Source organism: Dendropsophus ebraccatus, chromosome 5, assembly GCF_027789765.1.
Source record: "Dendropsophus ebraccatus isolate aDenEbr1 chromosome 5, aDenEbr1.pat, whole genome shotgun sequence".
Taxonomy (NCBI): domain Eukaryota; kingdom Metazoa; phylum Chordata; class Amphibia; order Anura; family Hylidae; genus Dendropsophus; species Dendropsophus ebraccatus.
Window position 1 is genome coordinate 56,434,774 of NC_091458.1, and position 24,747 is coordinate 56,459,520.

The 24,747-nt window shown below is 45.7% G+C and overlaps 1 protein-coding gene across 2 annotated transcripts in view; it reads left to right on the forward strand.

Moving 5' to 3' along the window:
* The window catches only part of NCKAP1L (NCK associated protein 1 like), a 116,081-nt gene that overhangs the window by 62,994 nt on the left and 28,340 nt on the right, over positions 1-24,747 (forward strand). For both annotated transcript variants that reach the window (XM_069970248.1, XM_069970249.1), the window contains exons 26-27: positions 239-319; positions 23,699-23,792. In XM_069970248.1, coding sequence (XP_069826349.1) covers positions 239-319; positions 23,699-23,792 — 175 coding nt within the window. The remainder of the gene's footprint in view (positions 1-238; positions 320-23,698; positions 23,793-24,747) is intronic.

The following is a 24,747-nucleotide window of genomic DNA, read 5'->3' on the forward strand; positions in this document are numbered from 1 at the left end:
ATTCCGTAGTGTAAACAGGGCCCTATAGTAGAAATGGTGTAAAAGCACAAGCTTACTTGTCTGCTTCTGTAAACTTTGGTCCCCCAAAGCCTGATGGATATTCCCTTCTGAGCCATGATTGTCCGAGATGGGAATACCCTTTCAACAAAAGTTTAAATTTAAAGTATTAATGGCTCTTTTTAATTGACCTTCTTTCAGTTTAATTGACTTACTTAACTCCTGTGCCTTATTATTGCAGGTTTTTACACATCACTGTCCTTATATAATGTCTCCTATTGAATTCCTTAAGGATTGTGTCACTCCTGATCTTGACATTCAGGTATGCCGAGTCTCAGCTTTTACACAGTCTGAATATATATTCTGCGAAAGAGATAAAAATACTTCTCCTCAGTAAATGCTCTAGGGATCTGTCCACATGCTGGTGCGGAAGCTCCTGAGATTAAGGTGCCCATAATATATACCAGAGATGGTTAACCCAACATATTGTGGAGGACTCACATTCATCCCTGGATTTTATGAACCAGCCACTCATTGCATTCAGACATGGAGGGGTCAAAGGCCAGGCACATGACTTTTTTTTTACAAAGTTGCCTTTGTGGCTGACATTTTCTCCTTATAAGCTTTGGCAAAAAAAAGTTTGGACACAGCAAAGAAAACATGTAGAGGATATATTTAAAAAAAGAAAGAAAACTGTTTTCTTTTTGCTGGTAAATGTATATGTAGGGAATACAGACACTAACATAACAGGCACTAAAATAAACCATACCTAGATATATGTATATATATATTGTAAGGATCTTCCCGGGGGATGGTGTGTTGGACACAGTTCAGCAGCACACTTGGACTTATAAAACAGCTTGGAGTTTATTTGTAGCATAAACAGTCCATAACAGAAATATAGCAACACTGTGTTTAAAGACCAAAACAAAACAAAAGGTCTTGCCCGTCTGGGCGCTAACTAACAAAACAGGTTACCTCTCTGGCACTTCGATAACAGTATCGCAGGGTATGGACAATCCCCAGCAGCAGTGGTATCCCTTGCTCCCAGCAACTACAGCATGCAGGCTGTTTCCTCCTGGCTAAGAGCAAGGACCTGTACACTGTGTGAGCTTTTTGCCTTCTCAGGCTGATTGGGATCAGAGCTCACCTGATCCCAAAACCCACACTGGATCGAGGGGGAGGGAATGGCAGATCCCACTACCAACCTATCCGCCATTCCAGTAAATCCGGCCCGGAAAACTTAAACAACGACTCAGCAGCATATCACTGCTGAGCAACCGATCTCTCCCAGATTTATCATCTCACACTAAGCTGTAACCTAGGTGAGATGTACACCCCCTCGCACACTTTACCAGTGACATGTCTACAATATATATAACATGCAGTAGATGCAGAACTTCCAGAAATAGACAGGACACCACATTTAAAAAAATAAAAAAAGCAGCTATTGTTTATAGTTGGATAGAACACTTAACTTCCAGTAATGGTCATTCCTGGTCAATATCCCAGGGAGGGCAACTGCGCCGTACGTATTTGCCTTCCCCCCTTGTTCCTGACCACCAGGCCTGTACGAATTGCATGTACCACGCATCATTGATCTATACAGTAATTATCAGATGGCATTCTGGAGAATCATTGAGCACAGAATAGGATCCACTTACAGCTTTTTTTATTCTGATATTCTGACTCGGATCGACAAGTACATTGAACCATGTAGCAAGAAGGCAATTAGGAACAACACATCATCGATTGAAGCATTGGCAGCATATGTTTTCACCGTTTGCTTCTAAATTACCATTTACACTGGTATGAAAACCTTTCTAGGTGAACAGCTCTTTTGTCCTGCCGAATATAAGCACTGTCACGTGATAAAAAAAAATATGTCCAAAGTGTCATCATGCTGTAAAGAGCATATTGGAGGGCTTTAAAGGGGTTTTCGACCCTGAGGATGTTTTTTTTTTTTTTTTTTTTAAATGGCACTAATGCAAGTGGAGAGGAGGGTGGGGAAGCCATATTTATCGTCTTCCCTCCAGCAGCATTTTCACCCTGTCCCAGGCTGCGTTTTGAACCCCTTTAAACCATTGGGGTTAAAAAAATCATATTTATTGATGGGGCTGTACAGGACAGAAAAGAAAGCTGTAGCTCCTGTTCAGCTCCTTTGGATCCCCCACCACTTGTCTCTTCTGTCTGCTTCTGGAACAAGAGTTTGGGACATGACCTGCCCGCTCAGCCAATCACAGACCCCTACATTAGAAGATAGTATATGTTGGGAGAACATGACTATTAATCTATTCTGTGCACTGGCATTTTAGTATATATCCAGCAGATTGAAGTAGCCTGAAATAGCAATATAGTAGCCCAGTGCTGGCTAGTATGCAGCAGGGGATCATTCTATTATGTGCTCCATAGTGCCTTTTGTAGCACAACCTAGTAAGGATTAAACATAAATGTAATTAGTCACAGTTCATTCATAGAAAGATAGAAATGAAGCGGCACTCACCACTGTATGCGTGCAAAAAAATTCAGTGCTTGTTTATTCGTCCATAAATGGCAAACAAATTTTCTTTAGCAGGTAAGACGCCAACACTTCATGATGATAACAGGTGACAGCTGTTTCGCTTTACTAAGCTGTCTGTAGAAGCTTAGTAAAGCGAAACAGCTGTCACCTGTTATCATCATGAAGTGTTGGCGTCTTACCTGCTAAAGAAAATTTGTTTGCCATTTATGGACGAATAAACAAGCACTGAATTTTTTTGCACGCATACAGTGGTGAGTGCCGCTTCATTTCTATCTTTCTATGAATGAACTGTGACTATTTTCTAAAGCTACCATATAGCTGAGCACCCCACTCGTGAATAGACAGTTGGTCTGCATACAAAGTCCAGCTAAGCACATAGTGCTCCCCATAAGCGTTTTAATAAGCATGCTGTGCCGGTCTTTTTCTATTTAATACTAAATGTAATTAGTGTTGACCTTGGTTTCTGTGGTCCTGCACTAGGAGGTGTCCCTCTTTGTTGTTTGCTCAAGATACCTTTACTATGCTTAATGGAGTGTTGTCACAGTCAGGCGTCAGGACAGGAGTGTGGACCATTTTATTACTTTGGTAAAGCCTAAATTAAGGGCAAAGGGTCCAAGTTATTTAATATTTTTTTTTTTTTACATTATGCAACAAATCCGCAGGCTGTGTCCCTGGATTAGGATTGGTTGCAGTAGGCTGCAAGGAGGAACTTTACCCAGTTGTATGTACAAAAACCATGCATGGTGTATCTACATATGCTGTGGAGTAAATATTGATTGTACCTATGTACTATCAGGATTCATTGTATCTCATGATATGTGGATATGTGACACATTCATTAAAATCCAGCCTGAAAATTCAAGCGATTGTAAAGAATTGGAGCGGTTGTGATAACCAAATAACCAATGAATATTCACTTTCTCATTATTCAATGCTCACCATCTATTGCCTGGTAATAGACTGGGAATATTTGTACCATGAATCAAACGGCTTTTACTCTAGTGACAGGCATAATAGAACATTTGCAACAAAACTGCTGCACTTTGATGCTCCTAACAATCTGGTGACCACAGAAATGCATATTAGAACATCATACGCTGCCTCTTACCTCTTCCAGTCCATTTATTTATAATAGGGATTTTAGTTTAGCTTTATGCACCGAGCCACCTGCTGTTGTACACAATCAGTGCTTCCAAATGGGCTGCAGAAATGTGTCGTCCATACCAAGCTCTATGCCCGCAGATAGCTGTGAGAATTAGGAGCAATACCATGTGCTGCCAGGTCGCCACTGTCTGCCGAATGCCCATTAGTTCTTGGGGCGTTCTGTATGTGTAGAAAAGTGTCCACTCATATAGCAGAATAGTAAAAATCTGTTCATGTTGTCTCTGTCGCTCAGCTTCGGCAAACAATGAATAGATTTATTATATTTGGGTCACCGAGAGCAGTGAAAAGACAAGGACTGAAGCGGATATTAGGAAAAAGACAGAAGCTGTAATGTGGATTTGGATAGTGTTGTGTGCAGCAGTGATCTGAAGGCACAGTATGTATTATTAGGTTGTCACAGGGTGTTAAGGTCATACACTGGATGGTAGAGTTGTTTGGCTGACAGAGAAGTAGACTAACTAAGAAAATAGCTTACAGATTGCCGTATGAAGTAAAGTAAAACAAAGTATAGGCTAGAAATACCTAATGTCATCTTTAGACCCCATGAGAACACTTTTTCCTCCCATTAACACAAAACCCCTAAACTATCATGGTGGAATTGCATAATCTGTAATACAGGTAAAAGTCTGCTGCACATACACCACTAACCAGTTCTTCTAGAGAAGAGCAGAGAAAATAAAGTTGGAGGGGCACTGCTCTCAGCTGAATACTCCTGCTACTCTTTTTTAGTGGTCATTGGGGGGTCAACACCTAGACCAGGGGTACTCAACAACTTTTAGTGAAGGTCCACTTACCAGGGTCTATTGTCAGGTAAAGGTACAAGCTGAACATCATTAGAAATCGTGTTGCGCTCTCCTAGTAGTGTATAGCCCCCCTGTGCTCCCCCAGTAGTATATAGCACCCCTGCTGTGTGCTCCCCCAGTTACATAGCCCCCTGTGTTCCCCCTCCCATATAGCATATAACAAAAAAAACAAAAACAAAACACTTATACTCACCTGGGTCCGGGCGCCTCCTCCTCTCTTTTCGTCTTGTGGCAGCACTGCAGTGGTCACAAGAGGCTGCTCTTCCCTTGTCCTTGCGCCGGCGCTCCAGTAATGTCGCTGAGGCGCCAAAACCAGAGACAGAACAGAGCGGCCTCTTGTGACCGCTGTGGCCGCAAGAGTGACTGACAGGGAGGGAGCCGATGGCTCCCTCTCTGTCAGTGCTGCTCCTACGCAGTAACTATGAGCACTCATTCTTACTGTGCAGAGGGAAATAGCGCAGCTCAGTATACAGGTATACTGAGCTGCAGCAGGGGCCTGGACAGCTGGCCTCCGTGGTCTGCCAATTGAGGACCCCTGACCTAGACCATTTCATCAAAATATTATAAAAATGTTATGAAACCATAGTGATCCTTTAAAGGGGTTTACAGTTTGACGAAAACGGCTCATGCCTTCTGTTTCCTGGAGCTTAATTCTACTTTCAAGGTGAGAATGAGCGAGTTTAATTCCTGATCATAGTGTGTGGCCAAAGCCACGCTTGCACACAGTGACTAATATCTGCATAATGCTGCCGTTATTGCAGGATCCTGACCTTCACTTACCCCCTCTCCTCTCCAAAGTCATATTTCCAAGATGTAGAAACAGTGAAAATAAGCACCAGTGAGCACAAACCCTTAAGGGTCTGTTCACACGTACAGACTCGCTGCGTAAAACTCGCACAGAACTCGCATCAAAATCGCATGAAAGTAGCTGCGTTTTTTTGCCTGTGAAAATAATGTGAAAATAAAAACTCGCATGTAAAAATCGCACCAAACACGCAGCGAGAATACACATACTGTACATTGACTTGATAGCAATCAGTATCGCTGTGGATTTATGTGCGAGAAACTCACAGCGAAAAAAACGCAGCGAGTCTGTACGTGTGAACAGACCCTTAAAGGGAATTAATCACTTGTGACTTGGCTCCACTACAGCTCTCTGACACTGTGCCCAGCAGTCTCCAGCAGAATATGATTCTTTAATCCACCGTCCAGGTGCGCGGTCACTAGGCATGAGGGTGGAGTCACAGCAGCATGCAGTCACTTGTAGGGTGCCTCTGCCTCAAACTTGATTGGCTTTGATTGGCTTGATTGGCTTTGATTGGCTTGATTGGCTTTGATTGGCTTCCCAGAGCTCAGACTGCCAATCAAGTGTGAGTGGCATTGTGCCTAGTTACTGGGCACTGGGAGAGAGGATTGAAGATTGAGGAGGGGAGGATGTGTGAGCAGATAGTGGAGGTGCGCTACATGATGGGAACTGTAGTCTGACGCTGTTTTGGAAAATTGTCCCTGCATTCAGGAAACTTCAATCCAAGCAACAAAGGGTCCAAAAATGGGAAAGGTGTCAAAACACTCAGGGCGGGCCGTTAAGTACAAAAAGGCTGCTTTTAAAGTTTTTTTAAGTGTACCCCTTTAAATTGGCACTACATGATGTGGCTGAGCACTGGCAAAAATATTAGTCTTGCAAAGGACCTTGTCCTTAAGGGAAAGTAAATAGGTCAAGCTGTCCTACATGAAGAAAAATAAAATTATACCAGTGTGAATAATGACAATCTCTGTACATCACTGCTTAATGTCAATGCTGTAAAAATGAATAACATAAATGCAATAAATAAATAGCTAAAAATAAGACTAGACAATCAACTATCATAAAAAATATGGGGAGATTTATCAAACATGGTGTAAAATGAAACTGGCTCACTTACCCCTAGCAACCAATCAGATTCCACCTTTCATTTTCCAAAAAGTCTGTGTGGAATGAAAAGTGGAATCTGATTGGTTGCTAGGGGCAACTAAACCAGTTTCACTTTACACCATGTTTGATAAATCTCTCCCTATATTTTTTTATAGATTCTAGAGTGAAATCATTCTATACCATGACATTTAAGTGAGTGATATCACTTGCTTACTTTTCTCCTTAAAGGAGAAGTCTGGCGAAAAGTATTGTATTGTCCCCCAAAAGTTATACAAAGAACCAATATACACTTATTACGGGAAATGCACATAAAGTGCTTTTTTCCCTGCACTTACTACTGCATCAAGGCTTCACTTCCTGGATAAAATAGTGATGTCATGACCCGACTCCCAGAGCTGTGCGGGCTGTGGCTGCTGGAGAAGATGATGTCAGGGGGATGCTCGGTGTCCCTCCAGTGCCCTGTGTCCCTCAGTGTCCCCCTGCTATCATCCTCTCCAGCAGCCACAGCCCTCACAGCTCTGGGAGTCGGGTCGTGACATCACCATTTTATCCATGAAGTGATGCCTTGATGCAGTAGTAAGTGCAGGGGGAAAAAACACTTTATCAGCATTTCCCGTAATAAGTGTATATTAGTGATTTGTATAACTTTTGGGGGGGAAATACAATACTTTAATAAAATTTTTTGCCGGATTTCTACTTTACAGGAAGCTAAATACAGTGGATAGGAACATGTTATTTTCCAGTAAAATATATATCTAACCCCACCCCCTTTTAGACTTTTTTTTGTATGAGCATTGTAATCTCTTGTTCATCCACAAGAGAGCATCACACTTTTATATATCCACTGTAATAAAGAGAACCTCTGCCCACTTGATGCCCAGATTCATCAAGCTCAATTAAAGCCACTAATGTAAAGGAAAGCAAGAATGATCATTATGTTCTCTCTGTATTCACTTAAGTAATTATATACAAAAATAACAACTGTAATTGAGCTCATCAGTGTGGTCTCAATGTCCGGTTTCTCTGGGGGAATACTATATTATGTGCAAATAAGTAATTGCTCTTTGGATATAAAGAACGGCCATAAATGACTTCATATTGTGCCCAAAATAAAGTATGTGACCGCACCATGCTGCATGTGCAGCCTGCAGTAACTAGAGTAGAAAAAGAAAAATCTTAGAGATTGAAGATTTAGACTTATGCTGCGTTTACACGTAACGATTATTGTGCGAATTTGCGCCATAATGATTGAATTCGAACGATAATTGTACGTGTAAACGCACCGAACGATCAAACGACGAACAAGAAATCGTTCATTTTGATCTTTCAACATGTTATCAAATCGTCGTTCGTCCCGTGTAAACAGTCGTCGCGCGATAGTCCGGCCGCCCGCAGCCCCGCCCGCCGCCCGGCCCCCTGCTTGCAGCCCGGCCCCCCGCTCATCCGTAGCCCCTGCCCCGGCTCAATCGCCGTTCCGTGACCCAGCCGCATCATGGAACGGCCGGTGTCTAAGAAGATCATCCCGGCCAGTACTGCAGTACTGGCTGGATGATCTTTACTGCCGCTGAATTCAGATGCAGGCGCATCCATACGCGTCCACATCCAAATTCCCCACTTCACACAATTGAGCGTGCGGCCGCAGCCGCATGTAACATTGTGTGCACTGAGAGGTTTTCTGTGCCCGCTATTGTGCCCGCTGAATAGCGGCCACATAAAACTGACATATCAGTTTCTAGCGGCGCCTCTAGGGATCCCGTCCGGAGTGTTTACCATGTGTTTACACTCCGGACGGGATTCCTTAGAAGGCAGCACTATGTAAGTTCCGTAGTAATCACAGCCATTGTTGCCAATTTGAAACAGCAAATCGGCAACAATGGCCGTGATTAATACGTAACTTAGGTAGTGTGAACATAGCCTTATGGTGTATCTAGAGAATATGCCTTAAAGCAGTGCTTCTCAAACTTTTTCTACTGGAGCCTCACCCAACAGACCAAGGCAATGCCTGGGCCTCACCAGACTGACCAAGAGGGTGCCTGGGCCTCACCAAAGTCTCTTTAAAAACTGAAAATCATGTTAGGGCTGTCTTTCACCCATCTGCCAAGCTCTAGATACTAATAAAGCAAGAACTAAATAAATTAATAATGTTGCTAAAATGGAGATTTTTGCAAACAGCAAAATGACTGGGCAGATTATAGTTACTTTTATGAAAACTGGCTCCCCAGCTGAACCTCACCAACAACTAGGGGGTGTCTCACTGGTAAGGCCTACCTCACAGTTTGAGAAGCACTGCCTTAACCCCTTCAGGACCAGGCTAATTTTCGTTTTTGCGTTTTCGTTTTTTTCCTCCTTGTGCTTAAAAGGCATAGCACTTGCATTTTTACACTTACATACCCACATGAGCCCTTATTTTTTGAGTCACTAATTGTACTTTGCAATGACAGGCTGAATTTTTGCATAAAGTATGCTGCGAAACCGGGAAAAAAATTATATGTGCGGTGAAATTGAAAAAAAAAAAGTCATTATGATTATAACGATATGTAAAATGTATAACTTTCATTGTATCTAATGGCTTGTAAAAAATTCAAACCATTGTTAACAAATACATGTTCCTTAAAATCGCTCCATTCCCATGCTTATAGCGCTTTTATCCTTTGGTCTATGGGGCTGTGTCAGGTGTCATTTTTTGCGCCATGATGTGTTCTTTCTATCGGTACCTTGACTGGGCATATGCAAATTTTTGATCGCTTTTTATTACAATTTTTATGGATTTGAAGCAACCAAAAATGTGCAATGTTGCATTTTGGGATTTTTTTTACGCTTGCGCCGTTTACCGTGTGAGATCAGGAATGTGATTAATTAATATTTTGGGCGATTACGCACGCGGGGATACCAAACATGTACATTTATTTATTTTTATTTATAAAATGGGAAAAGGGGGGTGATTCTGACTTTTATTAGGGGAGAGGGCTTTTTATTAATAATGACACTTTATTTTTAACTTATACTAGAAGCCCCCATGGGAGACTTCTAGTATAAGTGCACTGATCTCTCATTCAGATCTATGCTGCATAGATATGCAGCATAGATCGATGAGTTCGGCACTCGTTTGCTTCCAGCTGCTGCAGCCAGAAGCAACCGAATGCGGAGCCGGGATCAGCGCCATTACAACACGACACCAGGGAAGAGCTGCTCTGAAGTCTTCAGATGCAGCTGTCAACTTTGACAGCTGCATCTGAAGACTTAATTAGCGGGCACGGTCCGATTGCCGTGTCCGCTAATTAAGTCTTCAGATGCAGCTGTCAAAGTTGACAGCTGCATCTGAAGACTTCAGAGCAGCTCTTCCGCGGCACATGCAGCACCCGGGACCGTGGCGGTCTGAACGCCCCCACCCGCGCGAGGACGTACAGTTACGTCCTCGTGCGGGAAAGGGTTAAAGTGTACCTGTCACGACAGTCCCCTTTTCTAGGTCAGCAGCAAGATTCAGTGGTTCCAATAAGGGTTCCATGCACTATGGTCTCATTGTGTCTCTGTATCCATAGAAACTTGACCTTCTAGATTATCAGAGGATCTTACTGCTGATCCGGAATGGCGCCTTCATGACAGGTACACTTTAAAGGGTCACTGTCAATATAAATAACTTTTGACATGTCATCAGGCGTGACCCCAAAGTTGTTGTAAGTTTTCTCATCTCTAATTGTTATCCAAGTCACAAAAAAATCTAATTAAACTCCTATCACAAACAGCCGTACAGTTCCATGTGATTAGTTGAGCACATTGAGTAAACAGGTGCCAGGCTAGAGACACAAGGACAAGACAATGAACCCTGAAACTTGCCCCAACCAATGTCCCTGCCTACTTGCCATAGACGACCCTAAACGGTCACGGACAACCACGGAGTCGGTGAACACACAAAACGTAGACAGACAAGCAAGACAATGGAGGAAAGGTCAGCTAACAGAGTCAAAACCAAACGGACAACGCAGTACAAAATCAGAAAGAGAGCGGATAGTCAGATGTCAAGCAAGAGGTCAGAACACGGGCAGAGCAATAGCAAGGGTATTAGGACAGGGACCACTGGTAAAGGAGCAGGGGAACTGGGACTAGTGTGAACTAATAGCCAGCAGGGAAGTGAGGAGCTGGCTGCTTTTTATCCAGGATCAGAGCTTAGGTCCAGCAGCTGATTGGAGCAGCCCTGATCCCAGCACCAAGTTCAGCTAAACAGACCTAGCAGTGCAGTAACCCTTGCACTGCCAGAAGTCTGACAGGCAAGGCAGGTGTGGCTGAAAAGTAAAACACAATTTATTCAGTGCAGACAGAAACTCAGCGCCTCCTCGGCCGCCCAGCACGGACCAAGGAGCGCAAAGTCACATTCCTAACAACAGGATTGTACAGAGATAAAAAGTAGATGAACCCTTTAATTTCATTATGCTTTTATTTGTATAGAGCACATAGATTCTGCAGCACTTTATAGTTTTTGTCAATTATTGCTCCCTGTCCCCATTAGGGCTCACAATCTAAATTCACCTATCTGTATGTTTTGGGTGTGGGAGGAAACCGGAGTACCCAGAGGAAACACAAACACGGAGAGAACATACAAACTCTTTGCAGATGTTGTCATTGGTGGGATTTGAGCCCAGGACCCCAGCGCTGCAAGGCTACAGTGCTAACCACTAGCCACCTTTTCAGCACCTTTACTTCTTCAGGTCATACCATAGCATATTTATAGGGGTTTAAGGGCAGATTCTGACTTGGCCATTCCAAAACACAAACCAAACTTTAGTTGATTTACTTGTGTGCTTTGGGTCATTGCCTTTTGCATAACACAACATCTCTTTAGTTTTAGGTCATTTTCCTTTGCCTTTATATTCTGTTTTGCTGCACATTTGATGTCATTATCCTATCAATGATCACATGTTGTCCAGGTCCTGAAGCAGCAAAACAGCACCAAACCATGATGTCCCATCTGTCCATAGAACATTTTTTTCAATAAAACATGAAGGTGGACTCCATTAGTAGACAATTTGTCTAACTGTAGATTACTGGACCACCAAGTCATTACCTTATAGCATCAGTAAAACCCATTTACAATCTCTCTTCAAAGGGCTTCTCTAGCCTTTTAAAATTTTATGTTGCTGCCCTGGTGAGGAGCATAACAAACATGTTATTTTCACCACACAATGCACCACCAGTGTCCTCCTGCAGGGTCCCCAGGTCCCCCAATGAACGCTGCTGAAGCCACTTCTAAGACTCATCTTGGCAGTCACAGCCCGCTCAGCCCTTCACTGGCCACAGCGCAGTCCCGTATAAGTTATTGATTGGCTGAGCGACCTGTCAGTGCAGAAATGTAGTTAACATAGAAAAAATACCCTTTTTTGCAACTGTATTTGTCAGAATGTCAAAACACAAAACTGTGATTTTGCTTCTCAGTTTATGAGAACATTGTGTTATTGAAGCTACCACAATGATATAATTTACATCCATCTCTCAATGTCTTCCCTTTCTCCAGTGGTTGATAAGGGAATATTACAGAAAGTAAATTAACTACGAGATTGACAAGGGATTACTCAAGCTTTGAATTATTAACCTGTTACCAAGCAAGTAGACTTAGGGATCAGTGAGGTCTAGGAAAGGATCATGGAGTGGATATGTGATTGTTACGTCTCTGAAGAATGGATTTAGTAATTAACGCAGTACAGTACTTGATGCCATTGAGTACACGTAGATGAGAGAAGGAACCAAGTAATATGCATATTGATTGAGGCTTGGCATAATAAAATAGGGATCCACTATCATCCCTCCTCTCAGTTTTATTAAAATCTTACATTCTATTTTGTTATTAGTTAAATCACAATTTTGCTAAATAATAGGATGTGCAGTGTTTTTTCTGCTGCACATTTATGGTAAGGGATTTTGTCATATGCCATAAATAACACTTTAATAAGTCATTTTATTAAGCTATATTTGCCGGACTATCTCAGATATTAGTCATGAACTTAAAATATTTTAGCACAGTACACTTGCATGACATTTTATAACCTCATACACACTTTCTTAAAGAGGACCTGTCACCCCCGGTGACGGGGTGATAGGCTCCTGACCCCCCCGTTAGAGCCCCCTATACTCATCTAATCCCGCCGGGTCCCTCTTCTGGACATGGTCGGGTCACGGAGATATCGGCGCCCGAAGCCCGGCGCACTCCTCAGATGAGTCCAACACTCATAGAGAATGACAGGAGAGTCCAGCGCTCCGTCATTCTCTATGAGCGTTGGACTCATCTCTCAGCGCGCGCTCCGGGCTGCAGCGGCTGAGATCTCCGTGACCCGACCATCTCCAGAAGCGGGATTAGGTGAGTATAGGGGGCTCTAATGGGGGGTCGGGAGCCTGTCACCCCGGCACGTGGGGTGACAGGTTCCCTTTAGGCTACTTTCCAAGGAATCGACAATGAGAAGTCTAAACTTTTTGCAGTCAGTGTCTGTGTTCTGCTCCAAGCCATATTTGCAGATTCTCTTAAAGTATTCTATGCGGATCAGTTGTTTCTTAAACTTTATTCAACACAGTTAGGCCATGTTCACACACTGTCTTTTTTTAGTAAAATAACGGCCATTATTTCCAGCCTTCAATTGTTTCCATTGAAGTCTATGGAAACAATGGCTTCCATATAGCACTTTATTACAGACTACAGTGTTGCCTTGGATTATGAGCATAATTCGGTCAGAGACCATGCTTTTAATCCAACTTTCGGATTTTTTTGGAAAGTTTGGTTCGACCGAATTTCGGATTTCTTTGGATTTCATAGTTTAAAGCATCTATATGATATGGGGGTAGTGTATTTGGTTGAATTTAGGGCTCTTCATGTCAGTAACATAATTATCTTTTCGATATCTCGAAGTCAATTTTTTTTTTTAGACTTCAATATTCACCATTACAGGGTCTATGCAGGAAACTCACCATTACAGGGTCTATGCAGGAAAAAGGTCACAAATGCAGTGAAGGAGCAGCAGTAGTCATTGAAGGCCAGTGGAGGTCCAGCAATAGTCATTTGAGGCCAGTACAGGAGCAGCAGTAGTTAACATGGAGCCCAGGCAGGAGCAGCAGTAGCCAACATGGAGGCCAGGCAGGAGCAACAGTAGCCAACATGGAGGCCAGGCAGGAGCAACAGTAGTCAACATGGAGGGCCGGCAGTATCAGCAGTAGCCAACATGGAGGCCATGCAGGATCAGCAGTAGCAATCATGGAGGACAGGCAGGAGCAACAGTAGCTAACATGGAGGGCAGGCAGGAGCAGCAGTAGCCAACATGGAGGGCAGGCAGGAGCAGCAGTAGCCAACATGGAACCCACGCAGGAGCAGCTGTAGTCAACATGGAGGCAAGGGCAGGCACAGCAGTAGTCAAACTGGATGCCAGTTAAGGCCCAGCAGTAGCCAACAAGGGGGCCAGGCAGGAGCAGCAGTAGCCAACATGGAGGGCAGGCAGGAGCAACAGTAGCCATCATGGAGGACAGGCAGGAACAACAGTAGCCAACATGGAGGACAGGCAGGAGCAGCAGTAGCCAACATGGAGGCCAGGCAGGAGCAACAGTAGTCAACATGGAGGGCAGGCAGGATCAGCAGTAGCCAACATGGAGGCCAGGCAGGATCAGCGGTAGCCAACATGGAGGCCAGGCAGGAGCAGCAGCAGTAGCCATCATGAAGGACAGGCAGGAGCAACAGTAGCCAACATGGAGGCCAGGCAGGAGCAGCAGTGGCCAACATGGAGGCCAGGCAGGAGCAACAGTAGTCAACATGGAGGGCAGGCAGGATCAGCAGTAGCCAACATGGAGGCCAGGCAGTAGCAGCAGTAGCCAACATGGAGGCCAAGCAAGAGCAGCAGTAGCCAACATGGAGGCCAGGCAGGAGCAGCAGTAGTCAACATGGATGCCATTTAAGTCCCAGCAGTAGTCAAGATGGAGGCAAGGGCAGGCACAGCAGTAGTCAACCTGGATGCCAGTTAAGGCCCAACAGTAGCCAACATGGAGGCAAGGGCAGGCACAGCAGTAGTCAACCTGGATGCCAGTTAAGGCCCAGCAGTAGCCAACAACGAGGCAAGGGCAGGCACACCAGTAGTCAACCTAGATGCCAGTTAAGGCCCAGCAGTAGCCAACAAGGAGGCAAGGGCAGGCACAGCAGTAGTCAACATGGATGTCAGTTAAGGCCCCACAGTAGCCAACAAGGAGGTAAGGGCAGGCACACCAGTAGTCAACCTAGATGCCAGTTAAGGCCCAGCAGTAGCCAACATTGACGCAAGGGCAGGCACAGCAGTAGTCAACCTGGATGCCAGTTAAGGCTCAGCAGTGGCCAACAAGGAGGCAAGGGCAGGCACACCAGTAGTCAACCTAGATGCCAGTTAAGGCCCAGCAGTAGCCAACAAGGAGGCAAGGGCGGGCACAGCAGTAGTCAACATGGATGCCAGTTAAGGCCCAGCATCAGCCAACAAGGAGGCAAGGGCAGGCACAGCAGTAGTCAACATGGATGCTAGTTAAGGCCCAGCAGTAGCCAACAAGGAAGCAAGGGCAGGCACAGCAGTAGTCAACATGGATGGCCAGACATCTAATTTTCCCACCCAGTAGTCCGGGGGTTCAGGGACGTCGCTGTTTGAGGTGTGCCACCATGTCCTGCTGCTGTGTGGGTGCTCCTGTTACCCCGGCCTGTGGCTGCATGAAAGCGTGCATCATGGACATCAGGCTTAGACTGGTGCCGCTGCTCATGCCACCCCAGCTGCTAAAGAAGGATGTGGAGGAGGCAGTGCTGCTGGTAAGGCCCTGGTGGGAATGGCGTGAATGAGAGTGCCGTGTTCCAAAGGCTGCCACTAAAAAGGCAGCCAACATGGAACCCACGCAGGAGCAGCTGTAGTCAACATGGAGGCAAGGGCAGGCACAGCAGTAGTCAAACTGGATGCCAGTTAAGGCCCAGCAGTAGCCAACAAGGGGGCCAGGCAGGAGCAGCAGTAGCCAACATGGAGGGCAGGCAGGAGCAACAGTAGCCATCATGGAGGACAGGCAGGAACAACAGTAGCCAACATGGAGGACAGGCAGGAGCAGCAGTAGCCAACATGGAGGCCAGGCAGGAGCAACAGTAGTCAACATGGAGGGCAGGCAGGATCAGCAGTAGCCAACATGGAGGCCAGGCAGGATCAGCGGTAGCCAACATGGAGGCCAGGCAGGAGCAGCAGCAGTAGCCATCATGAAGGACAGGCAGGAGCAACAGTAGCCAACATGGAGGCCAGGCAGGAGCAGCAGTGGCCAACATGGAGGCCAGGCAGGAGCAACAGTAGTCAACATGGAGGGCAGGCAGGATCAGCAGTAGCCAACATGGAGGCCAGGCAGTAGCAGCAGTAGCCAACATGGAGGCCAAGCAAGAGCAGCAGTAGCCAACATGGAGGCCAGGCAGGAGCAGCAGTAGTCAACATGGATGCCATTTAAGTCCCAGCAGTAGTCAAGATGGAGGCAAGGGCAGGCACAGCAGTAGTCAACCTGGATGCCAGTTAAGGCCCAACAGTAGCCAACATGGAGGCAAGGGCAGGCACAGCAGTAGTCAACCTGGATGCCAGTTAAGGCCCAGCAGTAGCCAACAACGAGGCAAGGGCAGGCACACCAGTAGTCAACCTAGATGCCAGTTAAGGCCCAGCAGTAGCCAACAAGGAGGCAAGGGCAGGCACAGCAGTAGTCAACATGGATGTCAGTTAAGGCCCCACAGTAGCCAACAAGGAGGTAAGGGCAGGCACACCAGTAGTCAACCTAGATGCCAATAAAGGGCCAGCAGTAGCCAACATTGACGCAAGGGCAGGCACAGCAGTAGTCAACCTGGATGCCAGTTAAGGCTCAGCAGTGGCCAACAAGGAGGCAAGGGCAGGCACACCAGTAGTCAACCTAGATGCCAGTTAAGGCCCAGCAGTAGCCAACAAGGAGGCAAGGGCGGGCACAGCAGTAGTCAACATGGATGCCAGTTAAGGCCCAGCATCAGCCAACAAGGAGGCAAGGGCAGGCACAGCAGTAGTCAACATGGATGCTAGTTAAGGCCCAGCAGTAGCCAACAAGGAAGCAAGGGCAGGCACAGCAGTAGTCAACATGGATGGCCAGACATCTAATTTTCCCACCCAGTAGTCCGGGGGTTCAGGGACGTCGCTGTTTGAGGTGTGCCACCATGTCCTGCTGCTGTGTGGGTGCTCCTGTTACCCCGGCCTGTGGCTGCATGAAAGCGTGCATCATGGACATCAGGCTTAGACTGGTGCCGCTGCTCATGCCACCCCAGCTGCTAAAGAAGGATGTGGAGGAGGCAGTGCTGCTGGTAAGGCCCTGGTGGGAATGGCGTGAATGAGAGTGCCGTGTTCCAAAGGCTGCCACTAACTGTGCACCCAGCTCTCTATAATAATTCATTTTTTCCTCCCATTGGGAAGGGTGAATGAATTCACACAGCTTGTTGCGATACCGTGGGTCCAGTAGTGTGGCCAGCCAGAAGTCGTCCCGTTGACGAATCCTTTGCAAGCGTGGGTCAGCCCGAAAGCATATCAACATGCGCTTAGCCATTTCCACCAGGGAGTGGGAAGGAGTCCCCGCCTCTGTCTCCACAGCATACTGCCAATGGGTACTGCCTCCATCCTCCTCATCCTTCTCATAGCCCTGCATATCCTCCTCTGGCCCCCATCTGGTATGGCAGGAAGGCTCATCTCCTTCTCCTCCACCCGTCTCCCCTAAAAGTTCCTGTGCGTTCAGGTCCTCCTCCTCAACTTCCTCTCCCTCCTCTTCCGCCAAGCCTTCCACCAGCGACCCAGGCTGCGACAGTGGCAAGACCTCTTCCCCCTCGCCACTGAGTCGCGTCAACATCAGCTCCAGTACATGAAGCATGGGTATGATGGCGCTCAGTCCTGTGTCTTGCCCACTGACCAGAAAGGTGGCCTCCTCAAAGGGTTGTAGCAAGCGGCAGGTGTCACACATGAGCTGCCACTGGCCGAGCTCCAGGTTACACAGGGGAGTCGCCGTGTCCGCCTGTATCAAGAGGAAATCAGTCAAGGCCTTCCTCTGCTCATAGAGACGGTCCAGCATGTGGAGGGTGGAGTTCCACCGCGTGGCTACATCGCAAATGAGACGATGGTTGGGAAGACCATTCCTCCGCTGCAGGTTGAGGAGGATGTGGTGAGAGCGACTTGAATGGCTGAAAATGTTACACAGCTTTCGAGCCATTGACAGCACAGTCAGTAAAGGGGATGAAGGCTTTAGAAAGTGTGTAACTATTAGGTTTAAAACATGTTCCATACATGGGGCGGGCCTCATACCTCCTCGACGCAGCGGGGAGAGAATGTTGCTCCCATTGTCACTCACCACCATCCCAACTTTAAGATAACGTGGAGTCAGCGACGAGAGAATTTCCGTCTCAAGCAGGCGGTGCAGCTCTTCCCCTGTGTGTCTCCTTTCACCCAGGCAGGCTAGATGCAGCACAGCGTGACACCTCCATGCTACACCCAAGTGGTACAAGGGAGGAACACTGAATAGCTCAGTGAGTCAGCAACCTTTTCGCAAACATAGCTGTACATGGCCGGGATAGCTGTGTTGGAAAAGTAGTGTCGACTCGGCACCTACAACCGTGGCTCCGCACACGACATCAGTTCACGGAAAGGTGCCAAGTCGACAACTTTAAACGGCAGAGCCTGGAGCACCAGCAACTTGGCCAGGTGGGCGTTCAGCTTGACTGCTTCGGGATTGCTGGGTGCATATGCCTGCCTCCGGTATAGGGACTCCATGATGCCAGGCTGCCTACAGCAACACAGGGGCCACCAGCCGAAGAAGGGAGTGAAGCCACACTCCCGTCCACAGAGGAGGTCTGACTCTGTGAAAGGCCCCCCTGACTACTGCTGCTTCCTGCTGCTGTTGACCGCGGGTCTGCCTGGGCCTGCTGTGACCCACTTTCTCCCCGTTTCTCCCAGGCGTAAAGGTGGTGGCGCTTCATATGGGCAGCGATGGCGCTGGTGCCATGATAGCAACTCTTTCTTCTTTAAATGCGCCTGTTGCACAGGCGACAGATGACCACATAGGTATCCTCCGGCCACTTTTTAGAAAACTGCCAGACAGGCGAGGTGTAGAGTCTAGTACAGACAGGTTGCGAGGATGGGCAGGCGCTGACAATACTAGGACCTGCAGTGGAGGAGGGTTCCCCAGTGGTCATCTGCTTGTTCCGGCTACGCTTCCGACTTGTTAGTTGACTACTGCTGCCTGTCTGCTTTTTAGTTATGGCGGGCCTGCTGGCGGACAGATTCCCGGTTGACGAATCCGTCAAATAAGCAAAATCCTGCCGTGGATCCCATGTAACATCCGATGTAGCATCATCCTGTTCCAGAATGATGCTATCATCCTCATCGGGCTCCTGCCCAGCCCTCTTTCGTCTACTGCCTACTGCTCTCCTGCCAGGCCTAACATGGGCCTGCTCTGATATTGCCTCAGACACAGCTATGCCCTGCACTTGATTGTCCCCTGTCTCATCCCCCACATGATCATCTTCATCAAAGAGCAGTTCGCTGCTCATAGACGCCAACAGTTCCCTTGCAGGCGGCGGGTCAAAAGTTAGCGGGATGTTGCTGAGGATGTCAGATGGAGGACGTGGGGGAATTGCTGCGTGCCCGTGCCAAGTCAGGGTCGTGCCCAAGGTACCCACAGATACCTGGCTGGCTGTCTCACTACTCATTTTTGTGGACGTCGAAGTGTGAGCCAGCCACTCCAGCACTGTGGAATTAGACGTGTAGACATGACCCTGGTGTAACAAAGGAAGCTCAGGCCTGCCACCGACCCTCTCCCTGCACTACTTCCTCTTCTCCTCCTTGAGCCAGGCTCTCTGCCCTGCCCTCTGCCTGAAACGCTTTGTGAGGTTTCCTGCTGCCGCTGTGCCATGACTTTATATTCAAATTATGATTTCTACACTTGGTAGATGAGAACAGTATTTTCTGTAATATATAGGACTTGTATATACTGTATATATAGGACTTGTAATATATAGGACAAGTATAGAAATTGTCTATATATATATATATATATATATATATATATATATATATATATATAGCACTTTTTTAAAGATATAATGCTATACACCTGAACCAGGTATTTTTGTCTCTCAGGATAAGACGGATGGGATGTGATATACACACTTTCGATCAGAAGGGTTCAAGTATAGAAATTGTGTGTGTGTGTGTGTATATATATATATATATATATATATATATATAGCACTTTTTTAAAGATAAAATGCTTACACCTGCACCAGGTATTTTAGTCTCTCAGGATAAGATGGATGTGATATACACACTATGAGAAGTATAGGACTTCAGATATATCTGTACTGCACGTTTTGGTTCCGTGCACCCTTTGCTGTCCTATGCCTAATCTATCTATCTTTCGCCCTCTCTATATTTCTCTCTCAATCACTAGATGTTTCTCCTCTCCGCTTTCCTAATCTTTCCTTTCTCACAATATCTTCTCAGTAGTCTGTATTACACAACAACAGCAGCTTGCTTCTTCCCTCTCTCTCTACACACTGCGTGGTGCAGTCATGTGACCACTCCTTTTAAAGCACAGGGGGTGGGCTAGTACAAGAACCCTGCTGATTGGATGTGTTCCGGGCATCATGGGAAAGCGCTTTTCCCGCCTGGAACACTTCCTGCTTTCTAGAATGGCAGGGAAAAAAAATAAAAAAATCGGAGCGGATTTCCAAAAATCTGAATCCGATCGGACTCGGATTTTTGGGAAAATCCGAACCGGATCCCATACCGGCCGAACCGGTTCGCTCATCTCTATTTATAAGTCACTGTACAGTATAGCAATCAGAATGTGGAGTATAATATATAGTAAGTGCATACACCTGAAAAAAAACAGCAGCAATTTGTAGATACAGAATGGAGATGCAGATTTCCATAATGCAGTAGCGTAGTACAACAGGCTAGAATAGAGAAGCAGGGCTGCGGTCAGAGGTCTGTGTGGTCACATGACAGGGATGAGGAAAGAGATGTGTTCAGCATAGACCAATCAGGAAGTGAGAATCACAGAGCTGTACAGGACAGTGACAAACTTTTCTATAAAGTAGTGTAATTGCAGGCACATTATAACAGCAGTGTGTATAACTGAGTATGAGTGCAGGCACATTATAACAGCAGTGTGTATAACTGAGTGTAAGTGCAGGCACATTAATGCAACAGTGTGTATAGCTGAGAGTGAGAGCATGCAAATTATAGCAGCAGTGTGAATGGCTGAGTGTAAGTGCAGGCACATAATAGCAGGAACACGGGCTGTCAGAGACTGCAGGGAGCATGAAGGAATGAGCGGGCCAGATGTGGGCACATAAATGCAGCACTCTGTCAGGGGAAAGAGAGGTTACAGCAATGAAGACAGTCCTGTCTCCTGATGCAAGCCCCAGCCTGAAGTGGATCTGCTATTTGGAAGGTGAGGAAGACTTTCTGGGTCAGAGTACAGTGCTGTAGAACCCACTATGCAGACCATGCCCCTCCCCACCTGCCTATCCGTCCAGTACAGGGAGCTCTTATATCAAAGCAATGCTCTTAAACCAAGTTACAATTTAGAAAAACTGTGAGCTCTTCTTGCAAAACTGTCTCAATCCAAGTTACTCTTAAACCAAGGCACACTATATGATTATCTGCCATGTTTTAAATCAACTGATACAGTGCCATTTTTAAACAGTGATGCAGTTTACACTATGTCTGTCTCCATTATACCAAGTGATTGAGACTTTGAGTACCTATTCATTTTTACCAGCTACAGACATTTGTATTTCCTTTCGTATACAGAATGACATTTTAGGAAACTTATTATCCAAGGTCAATGCATTCTTCTACATGATCACAAGTGTTATGTGGATGAGGAGCATTATCCCAGTAACAACTGATCTCGACGTTATCAACAAATAGTTATAAGATGACACTGCAATGTGTTAAAAATAATGTCATGCAAAATTATTCCAGCGAGTAATCTGAAGATGTAAAGAGATAATGGAAAAACAGTCAGACACCATGAGAATACAGATTTAGGAAAAGTCTCCTTGACTCTTTATTTCGATGTGACTTTATTTTAGAGTCACATTGACTTTTGTTTTGCACACACATAGCTCATTAGAACTTGTATGAATTCCATATTTACACAGGCCCCAACAGAGACCACCATTTGACTTTATATCGTACCCCATTCTTTAATTACAGCAGGCATGAAGTGGTGCTTGCCAAATCGGTGGCTATAAAACAACATTTTATACTATCCGCAGAGGAAAGAACCGAACGTCCAGCTGTAGTGTTCCGGACCTTTGTCTTTTGGCAGCAGAATCATACGGATTTTGTCTGTAGAGTCTGCATTGTGTGATACCATGCTGCGTGCTGCCTAGCGATGCGTTGCACTGAGAGAGAGAACTTGACATGACTAAGAGATAGCAGACATGTCTTGTCAAGGTCTAGAGTTTGAAGGAATACTAAACAGCTTGTCTTGCCTTATGCTGATCTTCTTTGAGGAGAAGTTCCCTAGTGAAGATGTGCACTGGCAGCTTTTTTTCTGAAGTTTATAGGGAGAGTATTAAGTAATAACTGACAAGACATATCAACAAGCTTCCTTCTGGAGCTGAGTGAAGTCTCTTTTGACATGGAGTAGTAACTACTGAAAAAAAATCAACGAAACTATATAATGTATCAGTCATCTAGTGACAAACCTAGGGTGAACCCCAGCATGAGAAGTGTTGCTTGTATAGTTTAAAGTAGGAAGTTTGATCAGTTAAATCCATATCTGACCTGTCTTAAGCTTTTTTTTTTCTTTAACACTGTTTTACAGGTAGGTATAAAAGGTAAATGGATACTGTACAACATATTTTAAGAGCTAGAAGACAGTAAACAGAGCACTTTAATAAATGTGCATGAATATTCTCCACCTTAAAGTCAGAACTTCTTACACACATCTCTTTTAGTGTAGCACATCTAAACTTTGTCCTTCCGTCTAAGTTCTTAAGATGGTTGGACCTTGTATTGGTCTCCAGAAGTCTTCGAGTCATGCCATAGATTCTCAGTTAGAGTGAATGGCTTTGACTAGGCAATTCCAAGACCTTCGTGTTTTTCCTTAAGCTCCAATCTCTGGCCGAGAGAAACAGGTTTCGCTCATGACTTGGACTGTATTTGCCTACCTGGGGCCAGTGGCGTAGCTACCATAGAGGCAGGGTAGGCAATTGCTATGGGGCCCGTGCAGGAGGTGGGCCCAGGGGAGAAGGTAAGAGCGTGTGTCCTTCTGTCCTTCTGCTTAACCCCTTAAGTACTGCAGTGTGTAACTGACCCAATGTTATAGGCGCAGTGCTTTGTTTTGTGCGTAGGGGAGGAGGGCCCCCTAAAAAGTTTTGCTATGGGGCCCGGTGAATCCTCGCTACGCCCCTGCCTGGGGCATAACTTAGAAATAGCTGGGCACCATAGCAAATTGTTGATTGCCCCCCCCCCCCCAAACTGACCACAAACCAGTCATGTGTAGTCATAACCTTTACCTGCAAGTTCTTGTCATGAGGACATTTATAGCACAAGGAGGCCGCTCGACGACTGGGTACTCTAAATTATGATGGCTCAAGGGGCCCAGTGTATTGCAGGTGTAGGCCACGGGACCCCCTGATGCGGCGGGCCCCATAGCAGCTGCCTGAGCTATTTCAGAATGAGTCATGTGATGATGCTTCCCCCACATTTTCTTATGTCTATGAAACCATATAGTCACTTTGGTTTTAGATCCTACTTGTAAAACAAAGCAAAATGCTTTTACATAATACAGAACATAAAATAACTACTTGCTCGGAAAAGCCCACTTATTTTCCATTATATTGTCCTTTATGGGCATAGTTCTGCAGCATCGCTGCTTTAGGGACTAAGGAACAAGTGCACAGTCGTAAGGAATTAATGGGTAATTGAATGTGGGCTGGCAGTTAATAGTAATGAACTAATTTTCCACTAGGCAGGAGGAAAAAAAATAACCCCATGTGGCACATAAAGACTGACCTGTTTTACTGAGTCTCGTGTTATTCCAGCCTATTATATGTTTGAGCAAAAACAATGGCACAGTGTGATTTTCCATCCCCAGCTGTTTGCAGCGGTTACCACCAGGCAATTAGTTCACAGCCTCCTGGGGAAGGGCATTTGCGTAATTTGGTTTATTTATTCGTTTTTGACTTTGGAATTATTATTACAGTTTTATTAAACAGGGAGACAATAAAGCATAAAATGTCATTTATAGGTCAGTAAAATGGTCCATTCTCTCTCCCAGGTCACCCTCAGTATATTCGAGTTGGCAGCCTCAGCGGGTATCGCATGTGATGTTGATCCCAGCCTTGTTGCAGCTCTGTCAAACATGAAAACAGGTAATTATAAGACAGTCTATGTAAACACTAATCACATAATGTTATTATGGTGTATACATGATATGCAGAAATTGGTGTCTTGTGTATGTACATCATCAGCAGGGTTGCCAACTATTTCTTGAGAACTTGGCCAACATTTTTATGGAATAATTTGGAAAGCCTGCAAGCAATGACAAAGATGATATTGTGATATATATCTATAGGTCAAAATACTGATATACAAGAATATGAGGGGAAAGCGCTCATGTGCAAGATATATATTGTTGTAAAATCGTGAAAGAAGGACAGTTGTACCGAAGGCAAAACACCTGTATTAGCTCAAAGGTATACAGTCCGGTTTAGCTTAGCGATCCTTCTGTAGATGGATACCCATTGCTGCTGTCTCTGATCCTTGCCAGGCAGAGAAGTCTCGCTGGATCATTGCATTTCAAGATTGGAACAATGTCTTCCTTAGGTAAGTGCAGGTAAGAGAGAGTTCCGATCTTGAAACGCATCGTTCAGTGCAAATAAATCTTCATTCTTCTTAGACCCGCATGCAGCACCTTCCATGATATCCTCCTTTTTCTTCTGCATGTAAAATACTGATATAAACACATTTGCAGCATTTGCCTTGAAAAGTAAAACCATACCTCCCAACTTTTGCAAAGAGCAAAGAGGGACATGTGCGCCGCGGTCCCCATAGCCACGCCCCCATAGCGACCCTCCATAGCCACGCCCCCATAGCAACCCTCCATAGCCACGCCCCCATAGCAACCCTCCATAGCCACGCCCCCATAGCAACCCTCCATAGCCACTCCCCTACAGTCACCACATGCTGCTGACTGAATAGTGCCCTATACAGTATCCAATCCCGCCCAAAATGCCCTATATAGTATCCAATCCCCCATTATAGTGCCCCACATAGTATCCAATGCCCCCATATAGTGCCCCCATATAGTGCCCCACATAGAATCGA